At 40.1% G+C, this 23,651-nt stretch overlaps 1 protein-coding gene across 7 annotated transcripts in view; it reads right to left on the reverse strand.

Moving 5' to 3' along the window:
- The window catches only part of TTC28 (tetratricopeptide repeat domain 28), a 689,946-nt gene that overhangs the window by 281,058 nt on the left and 385,237 nt on the right, over window positions 1-23,651 (reverse strand). For all 7 annotated transcript variants that reach the window (XM_051826641.2, XM_008274620.4, XM_070065754.1 and 4 more), the window contains 3 exons: window positions 22,222-22,369; window positions 8,714-8,986; window positions 7,682-7,812 (listed from right to left, as the gene is read on the reverse strand). In XM_051826641.2, coding sequence (XP_051682601.2) covers window positions 7,682-7,812; window positions 8,714-8,986; window positions 22,222-22,369 — 552 coding nt within the window. The remainder of the gene's footprint in view (window positions 1-7,681; window positions 7,813-8,713; window positions 8,987-22,221; window positions 22,370-23,651) is intronic.

Below are 23,651 nucleotides of genomic sequence, written 5' to 3' on the forward strand. Positions count from 1 at the left end.
ATGCAAAGCTGCATCATGAAACAAACAGCGCATTTTCTAGGAGTATCTAGTTTACTGCTAAATGTCTGGCAAGAAGCAATCTCACACAAAAATTAGCAGTGATATTACAAAGTCATATGCAACATGCATATGAATCACCTAAATGATAGTAACAACGATAATGTCAATAGTAAGAGGAGCATCCACTTGGAATCCTCACTATGTCTCAGGTCCTAAGCAAGCACTCTGTAGGGACTCAGTTAATTCTCACAACCACAAGCAGCACAGGCACTCTTCAAATCATTCCCTCTAACTACACTGACAAAATCGTTTGCTCAGACATTTGTGTTTCCATTTCGTTTTTGTCCCTTCCTCCCTTTTAAAATTAAGGTGTAACAGCTCTTTGCATTGCTCATGATATAATTTGGTACAACCACTTTGGAAAACTTGCAAAAATTTACTAAACCTAAATATATGTATAACAAAGCCTAATAAATATATGTATAACCAAAAGCCTAACAGAAAGAAGTACTGCTGCTCATCAAAAGATATGTGCAAAAATGTTTAGAACAGTTTTTTAAAAATAATAGCCAAAACTTGGGAATAACTCCCATGTCCACTGGTACACTTAAAGGACTTTTGTCATTTGTCACATAGAAATGGCAGAACCAAAATTCAAGACTACGTATATTGAATACCTAAATTCAGACTTTACCCAGTACACACTACTGGAAAGAAATTATCTGCTGAAGGAGTAGCTTTTGGCTACAGTCACAGACCCAAGTAGTATATACCCTTTCTCCTGTCCTTGTAGGAGTATGTCTGTTAAAGTGCAAAATTCCCAAGAGGTTACTGTGATTGTCCAGAGAAAAGATGGTCCGGCAGAAGGGAGGAGACAGAGATTTCTACAACAGAGAGAAGAGAACCCAGGAACCAAACAAACACGAAAGTGAGTGACTTGGGGCCAGAGGACACTGGTGAATGGAAAAGTAAGCACAGACTGAAGTCTAACTCACGGACACCGAGTTGAAGGTGAGTGTCCAGGAGGCAGCTGGGTAGAGATGCATGAAGCTCAGCAGAGAAATTAGACTGAAAACTTGGGAGTCATCAGCATATTTGCATATCAGATTTCCTGAATAGAGAACAATATCTCTAATACAGTATAATTTATACACTCTTCTGACAATTAATATTAGCTCTCCAGAAGGTCTCTGTGGGCATCTGAAATTAATTTTGAAACCATTAAAGCAGACAGAAGGTTAGTCAGAATGAAAAATCCTGTGGAGAAAGAATGACTTCCCCTATTAGGTCTCTGAGAGTAATTATATAAAAGAAAAACCCACTGCTTTTTAAAGGGAAGCAGACAAACTGTTTTTGGGTTGCTATCTTGCTACTTGGGAAAATCCTAAAATTAATTATAGCCAAAGAGGCAAGAGGCAGATCGATGAGGTTTTGCACCCTCATCACTGACGGCATTTACAGCAATGAATTTTCACTTCAAAGGCAGGTTCCTGTATTTGATTTCAATATCAAAATAGTGCAAAGTGGCAGAGAAGATACAAATTAAGGTCACATATGCAACCTAAGAGTAGTTTAATAATAACAAAGCATATTCTCTGAACTTTTTATACTAGAGAGAGTATGCTGTTTGAGAGAGCTCTCTAATCCATCCAATAATTAAGAGAAAAAGGGCTCAACATAAGGACAGAAATGCACAAAATGATCATCATTTAAAGACAGTCTGCATTAAATGAAAATCCAAGAGAATAAAAAAAAAAGTATGAGCTATTATGAACATTGCCGATTACCAAAGCGAGATAAACCCCTTTCCTACACACCACCAATCACTAGTTTTCAAAAACACAATGGGCTTTCAATGGGATACACTGAATACAGAGGAACAAATTCCCCCAAAAGTGTAGATCAGTGAAGAGGCAAGAAGAAATAAATGGAGGAATACACCAGGCACCTGAACAGAAGAATGCTGAAAAGACATGTACTTAGTCACAATAAACATGTAGATCTAATACCACTCCAATAGAAATCCCAGTATTCCAACTTAATATAAGGATTTTAAAATTCACTGTTAACAGGACGGGGTGGTGGAATACCCCTAACAATAGCCAGGGCTAAGCCAGGTCCAAGCCAGGAGCCAGAACTCCATCCTGCTCTCCCATATGGGTGGCAAGGGCCCCAGTACTTGGGCCGTCTTTTGCTGCTTTCTGAGGCGCTTTGGCAGGGAGCTGTGTCAGAAGTGTAGTAGCTGGGACTTAAACTGGCACTCCAATACAGGATGCCAGTGTCACAAGCAGAGCTTAACCCACTGTGGTACGATGCTGGCCCTTAGACATTTTAGAATGTCTAAAATCTTAGACATTTTTAAAAATAATAATTGTATAGGACTTGCAGTGAATATACATGTGTTAGAAGTCAATAATAGTTAAAACTGTGTGTTATTAGAACACAAATTACTTGACAGCTCAGTAGGATGCTACAGCAATGGCCCGAATCAGACCAATAGAAAACCTAAACCACTGTAGGAAAAAAATAGGTTAAAAAATAGAATTAATTCTATGTAAGGGCCAGTGCTGTGGCGTAGCAGGTAAAACCCCTGCCTGTGATACCGGCATCCATATGGGTATTGGTTCATCTCCTGGCTGCTCTACTTCTGATCCAGATCCCTGCTAATGTGCCTGGGAAAGCAGCTGAAGACGGCCCAAATCCTTGATCTCCTGCACCTACGTGGGAGACCCACAAGAAGCTCCTGGCTCCTGGCTTCGGTTCGGAGGAGCTCTGGCTGTTGCGGCCATTTGGGGAGTGAACCAGCAGTTGAAAGTTCTCGCTCTCATTCTCTCTCTCTCTGTCTCTCTCTCTGTAACTCTGCCTGTCAAATAAATAAATCTTTAAAAATATATTTTTTAAAAGCTCTATGTAAGAGAAATTTAAACACAAAGCTTTTTATAAAAGAAAAAATTAAAAATAGTCAATCCAGGGGCAGAAGTTCAGTTAAGACATCAGTTAGGATGCCTGCATCCCATATCTAAGTGTCTGGGTTCAGGTCCCAGCTCCACCCTCAGTTCCGGTTTATTTTATTTTTTTAATTTTAAAAGGAATTTATTAATACATTAGATTCTCAGGGTCACAGCAAATGCATTGCAATTATTATAACACAATTCTCATCAATTTTCATTAATGTGATATTAATACAAAGAGAACAGATTCAATGTAGTTCATAAATACAATTCTAAAAACATAATGATATTTCCTTTCCTTCTCCCCTCCCTCCTTTTTTTTTTAATTTTGGAAATAACATATCTTTAATGTACATTATAGTCAAAGGCTTATTGTTCCACTAATGAAGAGTTCAACAGGCAAAAAGTCAAAAAGACCAAAGTTCCGATTCCTTCTACTGCACAATCTGGGAACAACAGGTGGTAGCTTGAGCTGGTCCCTGTCACCCATGGGAGAGACCAGGACTGAACTTTCTGGCTCATGGCTTCGGACTGGCCCAGCCAGAGCCTTTGGAGGCATATGGGGAGGGAAGCAGTAGATGAGAGTTCTTTTTGCTGTTTGTCTAAATGTGTCTCCATTTCACTGTCTATTTTGCTTCTTATATACATAAACAAACATACAGATATTTTAGAGGTAAATTCAAATAGTGATTAAAAAAATTTAAATTAAAATTTAATTCAATTAATTTAGATTGCATTTTAAATTAAAACAATTAACATATGACTTTTCATCTAACCTATCAAATTGACTTTTTAATTCAATTAATGTTCAGTGTTGGCCAGTATAGAGAATTAGAACACTGACACAATGTTGTAGGACTGCAACAGATGCAGGGATTCTGGGAGCAATGAACAACAAGTCTTAATGTGCTACAAGCAAGCTCATTAGCAGTAATTTAACAAAAGGAGAAAAACATGCCTGATAGGAAACCAACTTTTAGAACCCCAATCAGTGTTCCACTTGTCCCAAGAAGTTTAATTCTATACCGGTCTCTCTCCTCTGGAATTCACAATCTTGGCAGTGATTAAGAGAGTATTCATTACTTATTGCTCATAAAACATACCATTTTTGTGTATCAATGTTTTGCCTCAAAAAGCATGTAAGCTACTCAAGTGCAGTGACCCTGCTCTGAGCCCTAAACAGTATTAGGTGCTTTACAAGTAGCCATCACACTTAACTGAGTCAAACCACAGAGGGCTGGACAACTAAAACTTTGAACCTATATCAAACACATATCACTGCAATAGTTCCCTTTAGTCAGTTGTATATTTCTTTAAGTTATGAGCTAATATTAACCAAGTCTTATCAACTAGTGGCTAGTTTCAAGGAAAGAGGGATAAGTATTTCCAGTCAGCCACAGGCAAGTAAGCAGCAGCTCTCAAAAACAACCTTAAAAATGAAGAGAGATGCCCATGTTCATTACAGCATTATTCAGAATAGCCAAGATTTGAAACAACTTAGGTGTGCATCAACAGAAAAATGATTATGATACACCTATTTATACATACACGGTGCACATAAAATGGTAAGATATTTACTCTTTAAAGAGAAGAAAATACTGCCTTTTGCAACAACATGGGCGACCTTAAGAGGACATTATGCTAAATGAAATAAACCAAACATAGGAAGAGATTGCTTGATCTCACTTATATGTGGAATCTAAGAAAGCCAACTTCACAGCAGAGAGTAGGTAGAATGCAGTTGCCAGTTTAGGGTGAGGTGAGGAATGGGATGTCAGTCAAAGGGTATAGAGTTTCAGTTACACACAATGTATAAGTTCTAGAGAGCTTATATACACCAGGGGACTATAATTAATAATACAATATTACATACTTGAAATATGCCAGGATAGAAGGGCTCAAGAGTTCTCACCACACAAACACATCCAAAACACTTACTATGTGTTAAATACAAGAAATCAATTTATAAACAAGATAGTAAGAGAAATGGTAAGAAAATAACATTAAGCTTATAAAAAATTAGTGCCCTGTAACAAGCATAGCAGAAGAGATAGTAAGAAAAAAAAATCCCACGGGTCACTCTAGGAACCAGATAAATATGACTGGGCAACGCCAAGAGCGAGCATGGACCAAACAGCAGGAACATGTCAGAACAAGGCTGTGGGAAGCCATGGCCAGCAGACAACCCCAAGTGAACCAGCATACAAAAGGGAACAGCCAGAAGAGGGTCACTGAGATTATTAAAGTCTTGACAATCAGATAATGAATGGCATAATTAAACTTAAAAATTATCTAGTAGCTGCACATTCTCCACCTCCTCACAGGAGGAAAGAAAGGAAGAAGTTTAAACATCAGCCCCAGAGTCTCTTACTTACATGTAAGGATTTCCAACAAGACTGCGGGGAGAGAGGTATCTGTGGTAGACGGCAAGTCTAAGGAGGTTTTAGGGAGGGACCAGGCACCAGCATCCTCTCAGGGTCCCTTCCATCCTCATCATTTAGTGGTTGCTTCAGAATGTATCCTCTAACAGAGGTTTATAAAAACCCAGATAACACACATGATAGAAAATCACACTACTGAAAAGAGGGCAAGCAGAAAACTTGGAATTCTCATTTTTCATACCTATTACATTACTGTCCCTAAATTTAAAGTGTTTCCACTTTATCCAGTAATTGGGCTAATACACACACTTCGAAGATTAGGAGGAAAGAGAATAAATGCAGTTCTTGATAAATTTAAAATTATTTGTCCCTTCATTAAATAGTCCCAACTAGACAGCCATGCTGTGTTAGTTCTTTTGAAAATTATTATTTAATTACTTTCATTTTATTTGAAAGACAGAGAGAAAGAGAAACAGGGAGACAGGTGGAGAGAGATATCTTGCATCTGCTGGTTTACCCCTTCAAAGCCCAAGGGCTAGGCCAGGCCAAAGCCAGGAGCCCAGAACTTAATCTGGGTCTCCCACATGGGTGCCATGGACCCACGCATTTGAGTCATCATCTGCTGCCTTGCAGGGTGCGCATTAGCAGGAATCTGGATTGGAAAAGGAGTAGCAGGGACTTGAACCAGGCACTCCAATATGGAATGCAGGTGTCCCAGGCAATGACTTCCCAGTTGTACCAAATGCTCATCCTATTTTAGTTCTTAAACCTGGCTCTCGCTATTTCAAGCCATCAGTATTATCTGTCTCTAGAAGTCTAATCTGTATTTTCCTTCTCTGAATAGCAAGAAATCAGATTGGGGTGGGTGTTGTGGCATAGCAGGTTAAGCTGCTACCTTATTGTAGTACTGGTTTGAATTCTAGCCACTCTGCTTCCAGTCCACCCTTCTGCTAATGTGCCTGTGAAGGCAATGAATGATGGCCCAAATAGTTGGGTCTCTGCCAACCACATGGGAGACCTGGATGGGGTTCCTGGCTCCTGGCTTCAGCCTGGCCTGATCCTGACTGTCACAGGCATTGGGGAATGAACCAATGGATGAGAAGACAGGTACCTCTCTCTCTCTCTCTTTTTCTCTCTCCCCCTCTTCCTCCCTCTCTGTTTCTCTCTTACTTTCTTTTTATGTATATGAGTCTCTGTGTGTGTCTCCTCTCTCTGTGTCACTCTGCATTTCAAATAAGCAAACAAATCTTGAAAAAAGAAATCAGGTCAACTGGCTTATAAGAATTATTTATAAACCAAGAATAAAAAAGCAGTAAGAAAAATGTTCAGATAACTCTTAGGAGAACATAATTGCCAAAGTTCACATTCCTTGAAAACGTTCTGTTAGTGCTTTCAAAGGCTGCTGTTCCCTTTCTCAGTTCCTCCTAGGGCTTTGCCATGTTTCAGAGACCTAAAACTGATAGGTCATTTAATTAATATAGCTGACCTTCATAATGTCCCCTAATGGAATTCTGAGATATAAACGTAAATAAACATGTTTCCCAACATATAGGTCGGTTCATAAACTCTGTTGCTTCTGCAATTAACCTTCCTCTATTAGCATATAATAAAAGCTGTCACTTATTGAATTCCTTTATGGAATACCATCATAAAATTCTAGGCACCATGCTAGGCATTTTAAATATACAAGTGTTATTTATCATCTAACCACAACCGCGTATAGAATAAAGAGAATAAAAATAATTTCCTAACAAAAGAGAAGAGAAAAAGTAGGTTTAAGTAATAACTTCTCCAAGATCCACAGCAAAGAAGAACTGGAGTCTGACTTCAAACCCCCCTCTCTCTCTGCTCTGTAGGCACTTTCTCATCTGTTGCATCTACTGGATATCGACACTTTCAGAATATTATGTTTCATAACAAACACTAGGATGATTTTTCTTTATCATTACAATTCAAGACTCTCAAACTTAACATGTTTCCACCATATGAGTTAAAAATCCACACAAGAAATAACACCAAGGGACTGCAGTAGCATAATGTTTGCTTCTCATAATAAAATGTAGTGACTATGTCATGATCATACAGCGTTTTGCTAATTTTACACATGTCTACTCCGCAGCACATTTGAAGAGAATAACAATAATGCACCTGACCCAGCTGTTAGATCTGAGGTCAGGACAAGGTCTTATTTATTTCTACAGATGCAAAGCTTCCAATGCGGTAGACCAACACCAGTGATTTTCAACTTTGGAAAGAAATATTTTCAGTAGGGTATCTGATCCATTTTTAGAACAGTGAAAAAGAGACTCCATGGTTCAAAATGTCTTCCGTTACTGGGGAACTTCCTACCTCTCGGTCCTTGAGTTTCATGGCGAGCACCAGCTGATGCCTGTGGCTAGTGAGAGCCTCGCGGTAATTTCCTTTGGAGAAGAATGCAGAGCCCAGATTCCCATGAGCTCGGCATTCTCCGGTCTGGTCACCTGCATTGGAAAAAAAAAAAAAAGATACAATTTTTCTGAGTTATAGCATTATGTATGATATGTAATGGTCATCTTAATTTAAGAGCCACTGATCTGCTAGGTAAGACTTCACTTTCTTCTTAAAAATCATTGCTTCTTCCACAAAAACCTAAACAGGGACTTAGGGTCTCAGGAATCAAATCTCCAGACGACCACAGCCAGGGACTTAGGTGTCCTGGAAATGAGAGGTTGAAGACCTCGACACAAACAGCCGCCATTCGAATCCCCTCATTGCTCTGCTAATGGCCTTTGATTCAGAGCAGTCACCAGCCTGTTGGTTCAGTTGTCTGACTCCAGACCTATAGTGGTATATGGCCACCACATCAGCTCTCCTAGTGCAGTCCTGTAAGGCCTTGAATAATCACCAGAACGGACAGGAAAATCATAAGCCACACTTATTTTACACATGAGGCAGCCGGAGCACAGAGAGGTGAGGAAATTTGCCCACGGGTGAGCTAGCATGTGGCAGGGCTGGGCCTCCAAAGCCAGGAATCTGGCTCCACAGCACAGGTTCTTCAGCTCTGCACTACACCACCTCTTCCAGTAAGATGATGTTGCGTCCTAATGGAGGCAAAACTCAAGATGAAGGGTTCACCTCACACGACTGCTGCTGGGGATATTTAATTAGGAGTCCAGATCTCTGAGGAGGGCAACAAGGATGTTAATTCATACCTCTTGGCCTTCGGAGGACCTTGGTACTCTGCTCTGTGAAAAGCTGTAAAGACCCCAGTACTCTAAAACAGAGAATGTTCTAGAGACACACTCACTTTTCATTGCACGTGTTAGCCCCATTCATGTCAGGTTAATCAGCTTTGTTTGTGTCCTTTTTACTCTGAAATAAAGGAGAGGAGTGTAACTCTACCTAAGGTCTTGGCTACATCCAAGTCCTGCTGCATGTATCCAGTGCTCTTCTCTGTGTTTCCAAGAGACCAGTACGCACTGCTCAGGGCAGAGAAAACAGAACCTCTCAGTTTGAGGCTGCAGGTGCCAATCTTCAGCGCAGCTTCTAAGACAACCACAGAAGCCCCGTGATGGCCAGCTGTCAGGAGCTCCTGCCCAACCACAGACACGACCACAAAGGGACTCTTGTCCAGTTTCATTTTCTGAAGCTGCTGATACGTGGGCTCGAGGGAGTCTGAAGAAACACAAAAGAAAACGGAATTTAGGATGATACACAAACATTTTTACTATTATTCTCTAGGCATAGATGTTTACCATAACTTTTAATGGCCTATTTCAAGTAAAAAGACTTTAAACTTTAATCCAGTACTACCCTAACAGTCCATTTAACCATATGACTAGTATCACCAACCCCAGTACAACAGTTGCTTTCTGCTCACTCCAGCATGCATATACCACACGTCTTTTTCTGTCTTTCTCTGATTGTGAGGCATCAGTTTCCCTGAATGGTTTTTCTCTGCCCTGCTGCCTTCCCAAAATATCACAAACACATTCCTCAAGTCCCACTTCCATGGAGTAGTAACCCAAGGTCCTGCAGGTCACAAAAATTTTTATATCTAAATTTCAGTGGCACTTCATTTATTTTCACTTTATTTGAAAGACAGAGAATGAGATGGTGGGGGCGGGGAGGGGCAGAGAGAAAGAAACAGAGAGATAGACAAAGAGAGATCTTCCATCTGCTGGCTCACTCTCCAAATGCCTACAACTGCCAGGACTGTTCCAGGCTAAAGCCAGCAGCCTACAACTAACCCAAGTCTCCTAGGCAGGTGACAGGGCCTCAAGCACTTGAGCCATCATCTGCTGCCTCCCAGGGTGTGCATCACCAGGAAGCTGGGTCAGAAGTGGAAGAGTCGGGATTCAAACCAGGCACTCCAATATACAGGCATCCTAAGTGGTGACTTAACAGCTGCACCCAACGCCCGCCCCTTGAGTTGCACTGTTTATAGTTAGTATGGCTCAGTTTGATCATTAACAAAACTTTAGAATTATTCTATATGTCTAATTAAAAGAATTTTTTCAGCTAAATCTGAAAACCATTGTAGGAATGTTTAATACATTAACTCCCTAGTAACTGGCACAATGTGGGAACTCAGTAAGACTCACCTTTGTCATTCAGGTGAAAGTCCCTAACATGTCTGGCATTTGATAAATGTTAAACCTGAATCAGAATAACTGATTAATAAACCTACCTACAGTTTTTCCTAGAAGATATAATAAAGGAAGCTATCCTTACAAAATATCTGTCATTCTCACTTATAACAGTGTCCACTGCTGCTCTGAGACCAGAATGCCCGAATTAAAAATACTAATAATTTTTGTTGTGGTCACAAATGAAATGCTAAAGTAAAACAGAAGTTAAAGTAAATTTGCTATTTTATTGTCCTGTAGTATTTTTAAGGTCATGGATTGGGGATCAGTAAGCCACAGGGAGGTTCATCCCATTTGAAGCTAGGTTTGAATGTAGATGACCTCCAAGCTCCTTCTCACTTTTTTCTCTTTTTTATTTTGTCCTTTAAAGACAACTGCAGTTAACTATAGTCCTACAATAAGAATACACTTACAATGTATTTTTGTAAGCTTTCTTCAAAAACAATTTCACATTATTTGTTCCACTATGCATATATGAAAAAAAAAACTATAAAAGGGTTTGTCTCTTTAAAAAATCTTGAATCTTCTAGCCAACAGTACTGCATTAAAACGTAATTTTTACAATTTATGGCTTCAAATCTCAACTTTCTACTAAGGACCTCTCGCCTGAATCAACATTACCACGGAAACCTTGAAACTTACTGGTGCCTAAAGCATTTTTTTCCCTTCAATCAGATCACTAACCAGAGAACAAAGAACATTTTTACACCTGTCAAGATGCAAGTAGTGCGTAGTACCAGTAAACACCAGCTAACCAATAGAGCTAAATACAGGCACAAGAACCCAGGATTTGCTAGAATAGAAAAGAACAATACCATTTTTTAAATAATATGAGAATTTTGGTGGTGCCTTCTGATGGTTTTGGCAGCCAAGGATAACCAAATCAGCATCCCGCTGCTCAGTTAGGAGAAACAAAAATAATAGAATTTTAGAGCTGAAAAATTTTCAAAAACACCTTCATTTTAGAAATAAACTTGGGCCAGGGCCAAGACCAGAACCCACTACAGAACTCTAAATCCAGGCTCAATGATACCATACAAAGCAAAAATTCTTAGTTAGTAGTAACTGAAACTAATCTTAGCTGAAGAAACACATTGAGTGACAGCCAGATAGGTGGAAAACCAGGCCTCCGATCCCACAATTAGCATCATTCCACAAAGGCTGCCTTGTGAAGGCAGCATAACTGCTCTGTACCTAAACACAGGTACCACAGCCTGCAATGTTGCCTCCACCACCACTGAACACTATCTGTGAAGAATGGATGCCACTGTTGTCACCCACTACCATAAGAACAAATTCTGTGCTACCCTTTCTAATTAAACCTGCAAAGGAGCAGCTGCAAAGGAGAATGGGAAAATTAGGAACTCATGTTTTCAGCTTTTGTGGTACAAGTTAGGAGCAGAAGAAGATGAGAAATTCCCAGAACATGGGAAGAATGTTCAGACACCAGCAGCTCAAGATGACTGATGGCCAGCTAAGATACTGTGCTTCAGTTGGTTATATTTTTTCACATAGCAACCATAGCTAAGAAAAGCAGTCATTTTATTGAGCTTCAAAAAACATACAATAGTAGAAAAAAGAGAAAATACTGCAATAGTTAGAGGACTGAAGACAATATCTGAAAGATTCCCAAAAGAATCTTTAATTGTAAATCCCATTCAGCTGGTTGTACTAATGCCATCTTACATGTTAAAGTACTAATATCAAGTGTGGAATTGATTGATCATATAGATAGGATTAAGTGTCAAAGGGATCACATAAATAGGACCAAGTGTCTGGTAATAACAATAGATAGAATTAAAAAGGAGAGAATGTTCCAACATGGGAAGCAGTCCACACAGCAGACTCATAGAATGACAAACACACTAAACAGTACTCTGACCTCAGAATCAGCCCTTAAGGCATTTGAATCTGGTTGAAAAGCCCACGAGAGCATTTCAGGCATGGAAAGCCAAGATACTGTGGCAAAAAGTGATCTATATGAATGATTTCTTTGAGTGAGACCCCAGTGGAAAGAAGGGGCCATCAAAGAAGGATGTACTTTTCTCTGAAGGGAGGAGAGAACTTCACTTTATTTACGGCCCTGTCTAAATACTGACAGAGTTTGTGGACTCAAAAGTCTTCCATAGCCTTGGCAGCTCATGTCAAGAGCCTCAGGTGATCACTGACATAAAAAATAAGAGTGTCAATTCTTAACAACAGGAGTCACTGTGCACTTACTCCCCATGTAGGACTCTGTCCTTAATGAGTTGTACTATGAGAATTAACTGTAAAACTTGTTTTCAAACAGTACTTTGTACTTTGTGTGTCTGTGTGAGTGTAAAATGTGGAAATCTTTACTTAGTATAGAGTTGGTCTTCTGTATATAAAGTTAATTAAAAACAAAAAAATGAAGAATGGGATGGGAGAGGGAATAGGAGGTGGGATGGGAGTTGGGGTGGGAGGGTAGATATGGGGAAAAGAACTGTTGTATTCTTAAAGCTGTACCTATGAAATTTGTATTCATTAAATAAAAGCTTTCTTTAAAAAAGTAAAAATAAAAAAATTGTTCAAATATTCACTAGAAAAAATGAAACTGAAATGAGAAGTAAATGATTAAATTTCTGTTTGTTGTACAAAGAAATTTTAAATCAATTACAACATAAATGTTAATGTAAACATAAAGTTAATATACAATACATAAGAGTTTGTATGAGAGAGATTATCAAAGACAATTGGGAAGCTGAAAGTAAGCAGAATTTGATTTTTTAAAGAGCAAGACTCGGACAAATCTTTGATTTTTTTTTCCTGATAGGCTTGTCCCAAATAAATATGCCAGGAGAAGATAGGCACACAGAATGACAGAGAATACTAAGCAGATGATATGAAATAATATAGAAGGCATGGAGCCAAAGCTAAAGATCTGTATTTCATGGGTCAGCATTGTGGCATCACAGGTAAAGCCGCTGGATGCTGGCATCCCATATGGGCTCTGGTTCGAGTTCTGGCTGCTCCACTTCTGATCTACCTCCCTGCTAATGCACTTGGGAAAGCAGTGGAAGATGGCCTGAGTCCTTGGGCCTCTGCACCCACATGGGAGACCTGGATGAAGCTCCTAACTCCTGGCTTTGGCCTGGCCCAGCCTTGGTCATAGTGATCATTTAGGGAGTGAACCAGCAGATGTTGAGAACTTGTCTTGCTCTCTCTCTCTCTCTCTAATTCTGCCTTTCAAATAAATTAAAAGAAAAATCTTGGGAATGCCACAGTGGTATAGTAGGCTAAGTCTCTGCCTACGGTGCTGGCATCCCATATGGGCACTGTTCATGTCTCAGCTCTTCCTCTTCCAATCGAGCTCTCTGCCATGGCCTGGGAAAGCAGTAGAAGATGGCCCAAGTGCTTGGGCTGCTGTACCTCTGTGGGAGACCTAGAAGAAGCTCCTGGCTCCGGACTTTGGATTGGCCTGGTGCCCACCATTGCAGCCATTTGGGAAATGAACCAGCGGATGGAAGGCCTTTGTCTCCATCTCTCCCTCTCTCAGTATGTAGCTCTACCTCTCAAATAAATAAACAAATCTTTAAAAAAAAAATGCATCATCCCTGTAATGATGATGTACATTAAAAAAATCTTTAAAAATCTGCATTTCTTTTTTTAGAGGCAGAGGCACAGATAGAGAAGTCTTCCATCCACTGGTTCACTCCTCAAATCGCTGCAATGGCCAGAGCTACACCAATTCTAAGCCAGGAGCTGGGAGATTCCTCCAGGTCTCCCACGAGAGTGCAGAGGCCCAGCACTTGGGCCATTTGTACTGCTTTCCCAGGCCAGAGCAGAGAGCTAGATCTGAAGTGAAGCCACCGGGTCTCAAACCAGCACCAATATGGGATGCCAGCATCACAAGCAGAGGCTTTACCAGCTAGCCCACAGCACCGGCCCCAAAAGATCTGTATTTCAAAGCCACATAGTCTGAGTCTCCTAACTCTGTCACACCCAATCTACAACTGTGTAAATGTAGATACTTGTGTACTTATATATGCATTTTTTAAATAAAGCAATTTTTAAAGATCCATTTGTTTATTTAAAAGTCAGAGTTACAGAGAAGGAAAGGCAGAGAAAGAAAGAGAGAGAGAGAGAGACAGAGACAGAGACAGACAGACAGAGAGATCTTACAACTGCTGGTTCACTCCCCAGATGGCCGCAACAGCCGGAGCTGGGCTGATGTGAAGCCAGGAGCAAGGAGCTCCTTCCAGGTCTCTACACAGGTGCAGAAGCCCAAGGGCTTGGGCCATCTTCTACTCTTTCCCAGGCCATCAGCAGGGAGATGGATCAGAAGTGGATCAGCCAGGACTTGAACCAACACCCATACGGGATGCCAATATCTCAGGTGGTGGCTTTACCCACTATGCCACAGCACCAGCCCCTTTCACATGATTTTTACTATCTTCCACTTCTCTGTGTTAGTCTTTTACAATTTCAGTTCATTGTATCTTATAAATGTTTAAACAAATTTGGATGTTGTAGTATACCAGTACTCCCAGCCATGGATTTAATCATAATTACCAAGTGAGATTGAATTTACCTTTATTTGTTCCTGTAATGATGCCAGGCCTGCTTCTTGCTGGGATTTGTCTCTTGTGTATATTTTCTGTTCTCACATTAACTCAGTGATCTAAGAACTATTAAGTTTGTGGGCTCTCACCTGTGTCGTGCTTCTACAGCTAACTTTATGAAATGCCGGTGGAAAATCGACATTGAATATATATAAGCTTTTTTCCCAGGGTCAAGTTTTGCTCAACTTTTTTTGCCTCGTTGCTCATCCTCAGTGAACTCTTTTTCTCTGATTTTTTTCAGGTGAGGGCACCTTTTTCTATAAGCCTATTTCTGAATTGTCACATTGAAAACATAGGTTTCCTTTCCCCAAAAAAGCTTGGAAACTCCAGCACCTCCATTTGCTGGTCCAATGACTAGGCAAGATTGCTTCTTTTCTCTGTTCCTTAATCCCTGTCTAACTTAAAGGTCTAATTTAAAGAAGAACTAACCCCAGTTCTTCTCAAATTATTCAAAACAATTAAAAGGGAGGAATCCTCCCAAATTCTTCCTATGAAGCCAATATCACCTTAATTCCTAAGCCCGGAAAAGATGCAACAGAGAAAAAAAAACTATAGACCTATCTCCCTGATGAACATAGATGCAAAAATCCTCAACAAAATCCTGGCCAATTGAATCCAACTACACATCAGAAAGATCATTCACACAGACCAAGTGGGATTTATCCTTGGTATGCAGGGATGGTTCAACATTCGAAAAACAATCAATGTGATACATCACATTAACAAACTGAGTAACAAAAACCATATGGTTATCTCCATAGATGCAGAGAAAGCATTTAACAAAATACAACACCCTTTCATGATGAGAACTCTATCAAATTGAGTTTAGAAGGAACATTCCTCAACACAGTCAAGACAATTTATGACAAACCCATGGCCAACATCATATTGAATAGGGAAAAGATGGAGGCATTTCCACTGAAATCTGGTACCAGACAGGGACGTCCACTCTCACCATTGCTATTCAATATAGTCCTGGAAGTTTTAGCCAGAGCCGTTAGGCAAGAAAAAGAAATCAAAGGGATACAAATTGGGAAAGAAGTCAAACTATCCCTATTTACAGATGACATGAGTCTATATATAGGGGATCCAAAAAACTCCACTAAGAGACTGTTGGAACTCATAGAAGAGTTTGATAAAGTAGCAGGCTACAAAGTCAATATACAGAAATCAACAGCCTTTATATGCAAAGATAATGCCATGGCTGAGAAAGAACTTCTAAGATCAATCCCATTCACAATAGCCACAAAAATAATCAAGTACCTTGGAATAAATTTAACCAAGGATGTCAAAGATCTCTATGATGAGAATTACAAAACATTAAAGAAAGAAATAGAAGAAGATACAAATGAAAAAAAGGAAAAATCTGCCATGTTCATCAATTGGAAGAATCAATTTCATCAAAATGTCTATTCTTCCAAAAGCAATTTACAGATTCAATGCTATACCAATCAAAATACCAAAGACATTCTTCTCAGATCTAGAAAAAATGATGCTGAAATTCATATGGAGGAACAGGAGACCTCAGATAGCTACAGCAATCCTATACAATAAAAACAAAACCTGAAGCATCACAATACCAGACTTCAAGACATACTACAGGGCAGTTACAATCACAACAGCCTGTTACTGGTACAAAAATAGATGGATAGATCAATGGAACAAAATAGAAACACCGGAAATCAATCCAACTTATATTTGACAAAGGAGCTAAAACCAATCCCCGGAGCAGGGACAGTCTCTTCAATAAATGGTGCTGGGAAAACTAGATGTCCACAAGCAGAAGTATGAAGCAAGACCACTACCTTACACCATATACAAAAATCCATTCAACATGGATTTAAGATCTAAATCTACACCACAGCACCATCAAATTAATTTAGAGCATAGGGGAAACCCTTCAAGACATTGTAACAGGCAAAGAATTCCTGAAAAAGACCCAGAGGCACAGGTAGTCAAAGCCAAAATGAACAAATGGGATTACCTCAAATTGAGAAGTTTCTTTACAGCAAAAGAAACAGTCAGGAAAGTGAAGAGGCAATTGACAGAATGAGAGAAATAGTTTGCAAACTATGCAACTGATAATGGAATAATAACCAGAATCTACAAAGAGATCAAGAAACTCCACAGGGGTCAGTGCTGTGGCTTAGTGGGTAAAGCCGCAGCCTGCAGTGCTGGCATTCCATATGGGCGCCAGTTCGAGTCCCAGCTAATCCACTTCCAATCCAGCTCTCTGCTGTGGCTTGGGAAAGTAGTAGAAGATGGCCTAAGTCTTTAGGCCCCTGTACCCATGTGGAAAAACCCAGGGGAAGCTCCTGGATCCTGGCTTAGGATCAGCACAGCTCTGGCCATTGCGGCCAATTAGGGAGTGAACCAGCAGATGGAAGACCTCTCTCTTTGCCTCTCCTTCTCTCTGTGTAACTCTGACTTGCAAAAAGAAAGCAACACCACAATAACAAAACAAACAACTCAGTAAAGAGATGGGCCAAGGACTTAAACAGATATATATTTTTTTGACAGGCAGAGTTAGACAGTGAGATAGAGAGATTCAGAGAGAAAGGTCTTCCTTCTGTTGGTTCACCCCCCAAATGGCCTCTACAGCTGGCGCACTGCGCCAATACAAAGCCAGGAGCCAGATGCTTCCTCCTGGTCTTCTCTGCAGGTGCAGAGCCCAAGCACTTGGGCCATCCTTGCACTCCTGGGCCACAGCAGAGAGCTGGACTGGAAGAGGAGCAACCGGGACAGAATCCAGCACCCCAACCAGGACTAGAACCTGGAGTGCCGGTGCCACAGGCGGAGGATTAGCCAAGCGAGCCACGGCGCTGGCCAAAACAGACATTTTTCAACAGAGGAAATCCAAATGGCCAACAGACACATGAAAAAATATTCAAGATGACTAGCCATCAGGAAAATGCAAATCAAAACCACAATGAAGTTTCATCTCACCCAAGTTAGAGTGGCCCTCATACAGAAATCAACAAATTGGCTAGAGAGGATGTGGGGAAAAGGACACCCTAACCCACTGTTGGTGGGAATGTAAACTGGTAAAGCCACTGTGGAAAACAGTGTGGAGATACCTCAAAAACCTGAATATAACCCTACCATATGACCCAGCCATTCCACTACCAGGAATTTACCCAAGGGAAATGAAATCAGTAAACAAAAGATCTATCTGCACCTCCATGTTTATTGCAGTTCAGTTCACAATAGCTAAGACATGGAAGCAACCTAAATGCCAATCAACCAAACACTGGATAAAGAAATTGTGGGATACGTACATTATGCAATACTACACAGCAGTGAAAAAGGATGAAATCCAGTCATTTGCAACAAAATGGAGCAAGCTGGAAAATTTCATACTTAGTGAAATAACCGAGTCCCAAAGAGACAAACACAATATGTTCTCCCTGATTTGTAAGAATTAATAGCACTCCTGAAATGAAAGCTGTAGAAGTGAAATTGACACTTTCAGAATCAATGACTTGAATAGTCTTTGTCCTAATTGTCAAGGGACAGTTTATTATTGTTACTTTTTATTGTGTATTTCTTTTTTTTCTTTCTTTCTTTTTCTTTTCTCTTTTCATACTATAATATCTAACTTTTATGTTACAGAGAATTAATCATATGTATATTAAGTCAATTAGAAAAAGATTCCAGTAAAAGATAAGAGGGGGAATAAGAGAGGGGGAGGTAGTCTGTAACTGTAAAGCAGTGTAGTTCTGCACACAGTCCTACAGACTTAACTTCCAAGGGTACAGTCTAAAAACTGTCATGGGCTCCAAACCCATTAAAATCAGTGGTATAAATGCCAGCTTAACTGTTAAGATGATCATATTAAATGCTAAAGTCATCATGTAGATAGGTTTAATTGTAAAAGTGATCATATAAATAACATCAAGTGCCTGGTGATAATAATAGAATTAAAAAGGAAGGAAAGTCCAATACAGGAAGCAGTCCACACAGCCGACTCCTAGAATGACACTCACTGTAAAATAGCACTCTGACCTCAGAATCAACCCTTAAGGCTTCCCGGTCTGGCCTAAAGGCCTGTGAGTGCATTTCAGGCATGGACAGCCAAGACTCTGTGGCAAAAAATATCCTACACGGAGGATCTCTGTGAGACGTCAGTGGGAAGAAAGGGCCATCAAAGAAGGAGGTACTCTTCTCGGAAGGGAGGAGAGAACTTCCACTTTGCTTATGGCCATGTCCAAATGCTAATGGAGTCCAAATACTGATGGCAGCCTATGGCAAGAGCTTATGGCAAGAGTCTCGGGTGACCACTGACTTCATAAATAAGAGTGTCAATTGTTAAAGGAACAACATAATGTACTGTGCACTTACTCCCCATGTAGGACCTCCATCCTTAATGAGTTGTACTATGAGAATTGACTGCAAATCTTGTTCTCAAACTGTACTCTACATGTTGTGTGCATGTGTGGTGGGGTGCAAACTGTTGAAATCTGTGCTTAACATGGAGTTGGTCCTCTGTATATAAAATCAAACTTAAAATGAACCATAATGAAGAAGGAGATGGGAGAGAGAGGGAAGTGGGATGGGAGTTGGGGTGGGAGGGTGGATATGTGGGAAAGAATCACTATATTCCTAAAGTTGTACTTATAAAAATGCATTCATTAAATAAAAACTTTTAAAAAATCCCTGTCTATAGAGGGAGGTGACAATATCCATCTCCTAAAGTTGTTTTGAGGGCCAAGCGCTAGAACCTCAAGGCGGGCCCCTGTAGGATGTCTCTTGCGCTGCAGCGGGAAGCAGCACCGTGTGAATCCTGTTCTTGTGCTGGGAGCAGGTGCTGTGTTGTGAATCTGCAGTGAACACCACCCAGTATACAAGAGCCTGCTTATGAGCACTCCCTGGGGAAGTTCCTCCAGGCCTTGGCATCAGGGCCTTGCCTCTTCCATTCTCATCTCCAGATACTCCTAAATAAAGCTACCTACAGTTTCTGGGAAATACTGTTGTTTCTCGTAGCTCCAATTTCTTTTCAGGTGTCAATTCCTCTGGGAGTCTTCTCAGACCTAGCTTAGTAGAATTAATAGCTTCCTCTCTTGGGATCCATTTCCCATTCTACCAACTCAAGTAACAGCAGACTGAAAGCTCTATCGGCCTAGCTCCAGCTATTACAGCCATCTGGGGAGTGAACCAGTGGATGGAAGACCTCTCTCTCTCTCTCTCTCTCTCTCTCTTAACTCTGACTCTCAAATAAGTAAATAAATCTTTAAAAAAAAAGTGAAAGAAAATAATTTATATTTATACTTATTTGTATGTTTTCATTAATGATTAAAAGGAAATATATGACATATAATAATGTAAATATACCCACAGAAGAAACAGTGAAAGCTAGAAAAATAAAGTAAAACATTTAATTTGGTTAGAAATACAGGCAACGAGAATAAAGAATCAAATCAGTTTCAACATAGATACAGTACCTTCATATAGGAACAAAGGTATACAAGAGTACTTCAAAAGATTCATGGAAAATGCATATTGTGAGAAAACTATGAATGGATTTCAAAGTCTTTTTTGCACCAAAATAAACTAATCCATTAACTCCATTTTCCTATGAACATCCTAAAGTATCCTCACGTTAATAAAGGTTGGCCCTGCCTTAAAAGAAATTAAATCTTGAAACTTCCAAAAGACTAACCTACAGGAACACTGTGGGGCCACGGGCGCTTCACTGGCTTACATGGCTGCATTCAAGATTTACAAAACAAAGACAACTGGCACACCAGATCAGACCTAGGGAAAGTGACTCAGACCACACAGCTATGTGACAATGGCAAAAACTCAGATGCAGGAGGCTAAGATAAACAGTGGCTAAAAACCGAGCAGCAAATGATGACAGATGTTATGAATTACAACCATACGACAAAAAGAGTGGTCTTTAGGTGTAGGACGACACGCAGCATGATGCTGCCAAGTCTCCACAAAAAGCTGGAAAGAGAAGCCCACCTGGAACAGACAGAGTGGTAAAAAGCAGTGTTAAAAATAAATGAGATAAATTAAATTGCCTCAAGGGAAGAGAAGAAAATATTGAAGTGCTCCAGGCACCTGTAAGAAGCAGCTCTCTCCAGGGTTGGCCTTAGGTCACTCACTCTAAGATGGGAAAGAACATGGCACAGACAACCCTAAGGGTGACCGCAGCTCTGAGCTACTTTTCCACAGTGCAATGAGGATTCCCTTCCATTCATCTAAACAAACTGCTTCAAAGGCAAAATGGTAAGTAAGATTCTGCTGAGATCAACACATTCCCTCCAATAAGGCAGCGGCAGAAACTCCTCTGAACAAATAGGTGATATCTTCATGAACTAAATAAAAAATGCTCCATGTAAATTATCTGCAGAAGGGTAGACAGAGAGAATGAGAAAATACTAGAACAATGGAAGAGAGAGACAGGTTGGTTTTGTCGCTATTGTCCACTCCCTCCTCCCCAAGCCCTGGAGCTCCAGAGCGCATCTGCTCTGAGCCAGGGTTTATTAACAGCAGGTCCCCCAGGGGGAGAAGCCATTAGGTTCCTACCGCAAAGACTCGGCTTTATATGGATTATAAAATCACACCAAGAGAGGTATTCCTACGCCTTCTTTTCTAAAACATGAAATCCCTAATTTGCTTGGAAACTATTTTTTTATAATTATAAATTGTCCAGAGAGTATATGAGTACCATTTAGTTAATCAGACTTTCATTTGGCTCATATTTTGAGCCAAGTATAATACTAGCCAGCACACTAAAACTATCTAAGAATGCAGACATTTTCAAAACTAGATAAAATATCAAATGATGCTGCCATCAAAATATTTAGCTTCATTCTCCGTATGAAAAATTCAAAAATGAACCATTTCTGAGTCAAAAATAAAGTTCTGCTTGACATAACCTAATTAATGTGAAACATTATTGGCTGTCTGTTATATGCCGCAAATGTGCCTGAGTGTCTCCATGTCTCCCCAAAGACAACAACTGGCACACACTTCCAGTCAAACCTTCCCAAGAGCTCATCCCTCAAAACTCAATGTTCCACAAAAAGAAGCCAGTCTCTTCAGGGCCTTAGAACTCCTCTCACCTCCACAGCACCATTTTCAATGATTTCTCTTCCTTTTTTAGAATAGCAATTGGTATAAAGTGGAAGTAATAAAAGGGAGAATAAATGTAAACTAGTGACTGTCTTGTTTCTCTCGCTTGTTAATTCAGTGAACCTATTTAAATGCTCTTCTGAAAAATGTTAGCACAACCTACAGTTCGATATGCATATCCTTTCTGAAAATAAGAATTTCTAATATCTTCTCTTACTTGATCATTTCTAGAAGGCATATGGTCCACATGAGAAAATGAATTTATTATTATGGGTGTTGTGGTTTGGAACTACAGGTTCTTAGAAATATAAAAAAGGGATTATTTAAATAACTCTAAAGTTCAGAGTTGTTGATTCTATTACCCACAGTCACTACATTTTTGGTTAATGAAAAATTTACGAATATAATCTAGGTCCACAGACTTCCAGGTCAGTGGGCTTTCCACCACACTCTTCTGCCTCATTAACATCAGATATTGACAGTGATTTTTGATCTCCCTTTGTCTAAGAATTCAGATCTTGGCTAAGCAGATAATCCATCAGTTCTCTATGGTTGAACTTAAAGTCTTAGGAGGCTAGAAACAAATCACATTTACCTCTCATGGGAGATTTCATGGCAGCTTCTACCATCCCCACCAGAAGCTGGAGGCTCTTGGGATCCTGAGCCAGCCCGGAGGCAAAGGCTGCCAGGGCATCCGCATGACGTCCAAGGTACTGGAGGGCAACGCCCTGTCGGAAGTATGCCTGGAAGTGAGGGGAGATAAAGCATGCTTTATTATTGTACTGTGCAGTAACAAGTCTGATGGTGATTTCTCACTAGCAAATAGGCCAGCAGAAATAAGACTGAGATGTCCTTATTTATAAAACCTAATATACAGTCCATAAGCAAATGGACTGATTTCTTCAAATATCATAAAATGTAACCATACTCTTCAGGCAACTTCTGTATAAAACCTTCACTCTTGGGGCTGGTGTTGTGGCAGAGTGGGTAAAGCCACTGCTTGCGCCACCAGCATTCTATATGGGTGCTGATTCAAGTCCCAGCTGTTTCACTTCTGATCCAGCTCCCTGCTAATGCACATGGGAAAGCAGCAGGTGGCCCAGGTACTTGGCTCAGCCCTGGCCATTGTGCCATTTAGGAAATGAATCAGCTGAAAAAAGGGGGAAAAAAGCCTCACTAGTGCTGTGGTGTAGTAGGCTAAGCATCCCCTGTGGCGTCGGTTTGAGTCCCAGCTGCTCCTCTTCCGGTCCAGCTCTCCCTATGGCCAGGGAAAGCAGTAGAAGATGACCCAAGTGCTTGGGCCCCTGTACCCACATGGGAGACCAGGAAGAAGCTCCTGGCTCCTGGCTTTGGATCAGCCCAGCTCTGGCTGTTGCAGCCATTAGGAAAGTGAACCAGGGGATGGAAGACCTCTTTCTCTGTTTCTCCTTCTCTCTCTAGGACACTTACTAATTTAATCACATTCTTTGGCACTTGTTGACATAACTGCTTTTATTGTTTTTGATGCTTTTAAAAATACTTCTAATCCTAATTTCAATTTCTTAAGCGTCTCAAGGACAGGAACTTAGAGATTGCCCCAAGTGTCCAGTATAATGCCAGACAAATAAGAGAGAAATTCCACTGATTTTCTATTTTCGCCTTATATAATAAAAGGAAAAAAATCATTGTGTGATTGTTATTAAGATAATTTCAATAATGAGTAATATAACACGACTACATATTTCTAATGTGGTGTTTCAGACATAATATTTAAAGCAGTTGCCTACAAATATGTGTTTTGTTTGGAACAAAAAAATTGTTGGCCTATATGCTCTTCAATTTGATCAGTTTAAAAACTAGAATTATCATGTGTGGTTATAAGAAAATATTCCTTCTTCTAACTAACTGCAGAAAGGGCCAGAGAACTAATGAAATGTTTGAAGTTAGAACTTAAATAGTTAAATTTTAGAACAGTTGTAAGAAACTGCAATTTGTTTTCAAATACACAGAGTAAAAGCAAGCAAGTAAACAAAATATTATTAGTAT

This window comes from Oryctolagus cuniculus, chromosome 21 (genome assembly GCF_964237555.1).
Source record: "Oryctolagus cuniculus chromosome 21, mOryCun1.1, whole genome shotgun sequence".
Classification (NCBI taxonomy): domain Eukaryota; kingdom Metazoa; phylum Chordata; class Mammalia; order Lagomorpha; family Leporidae; genus Oryctolagus; species Oryctolagus cuniculus.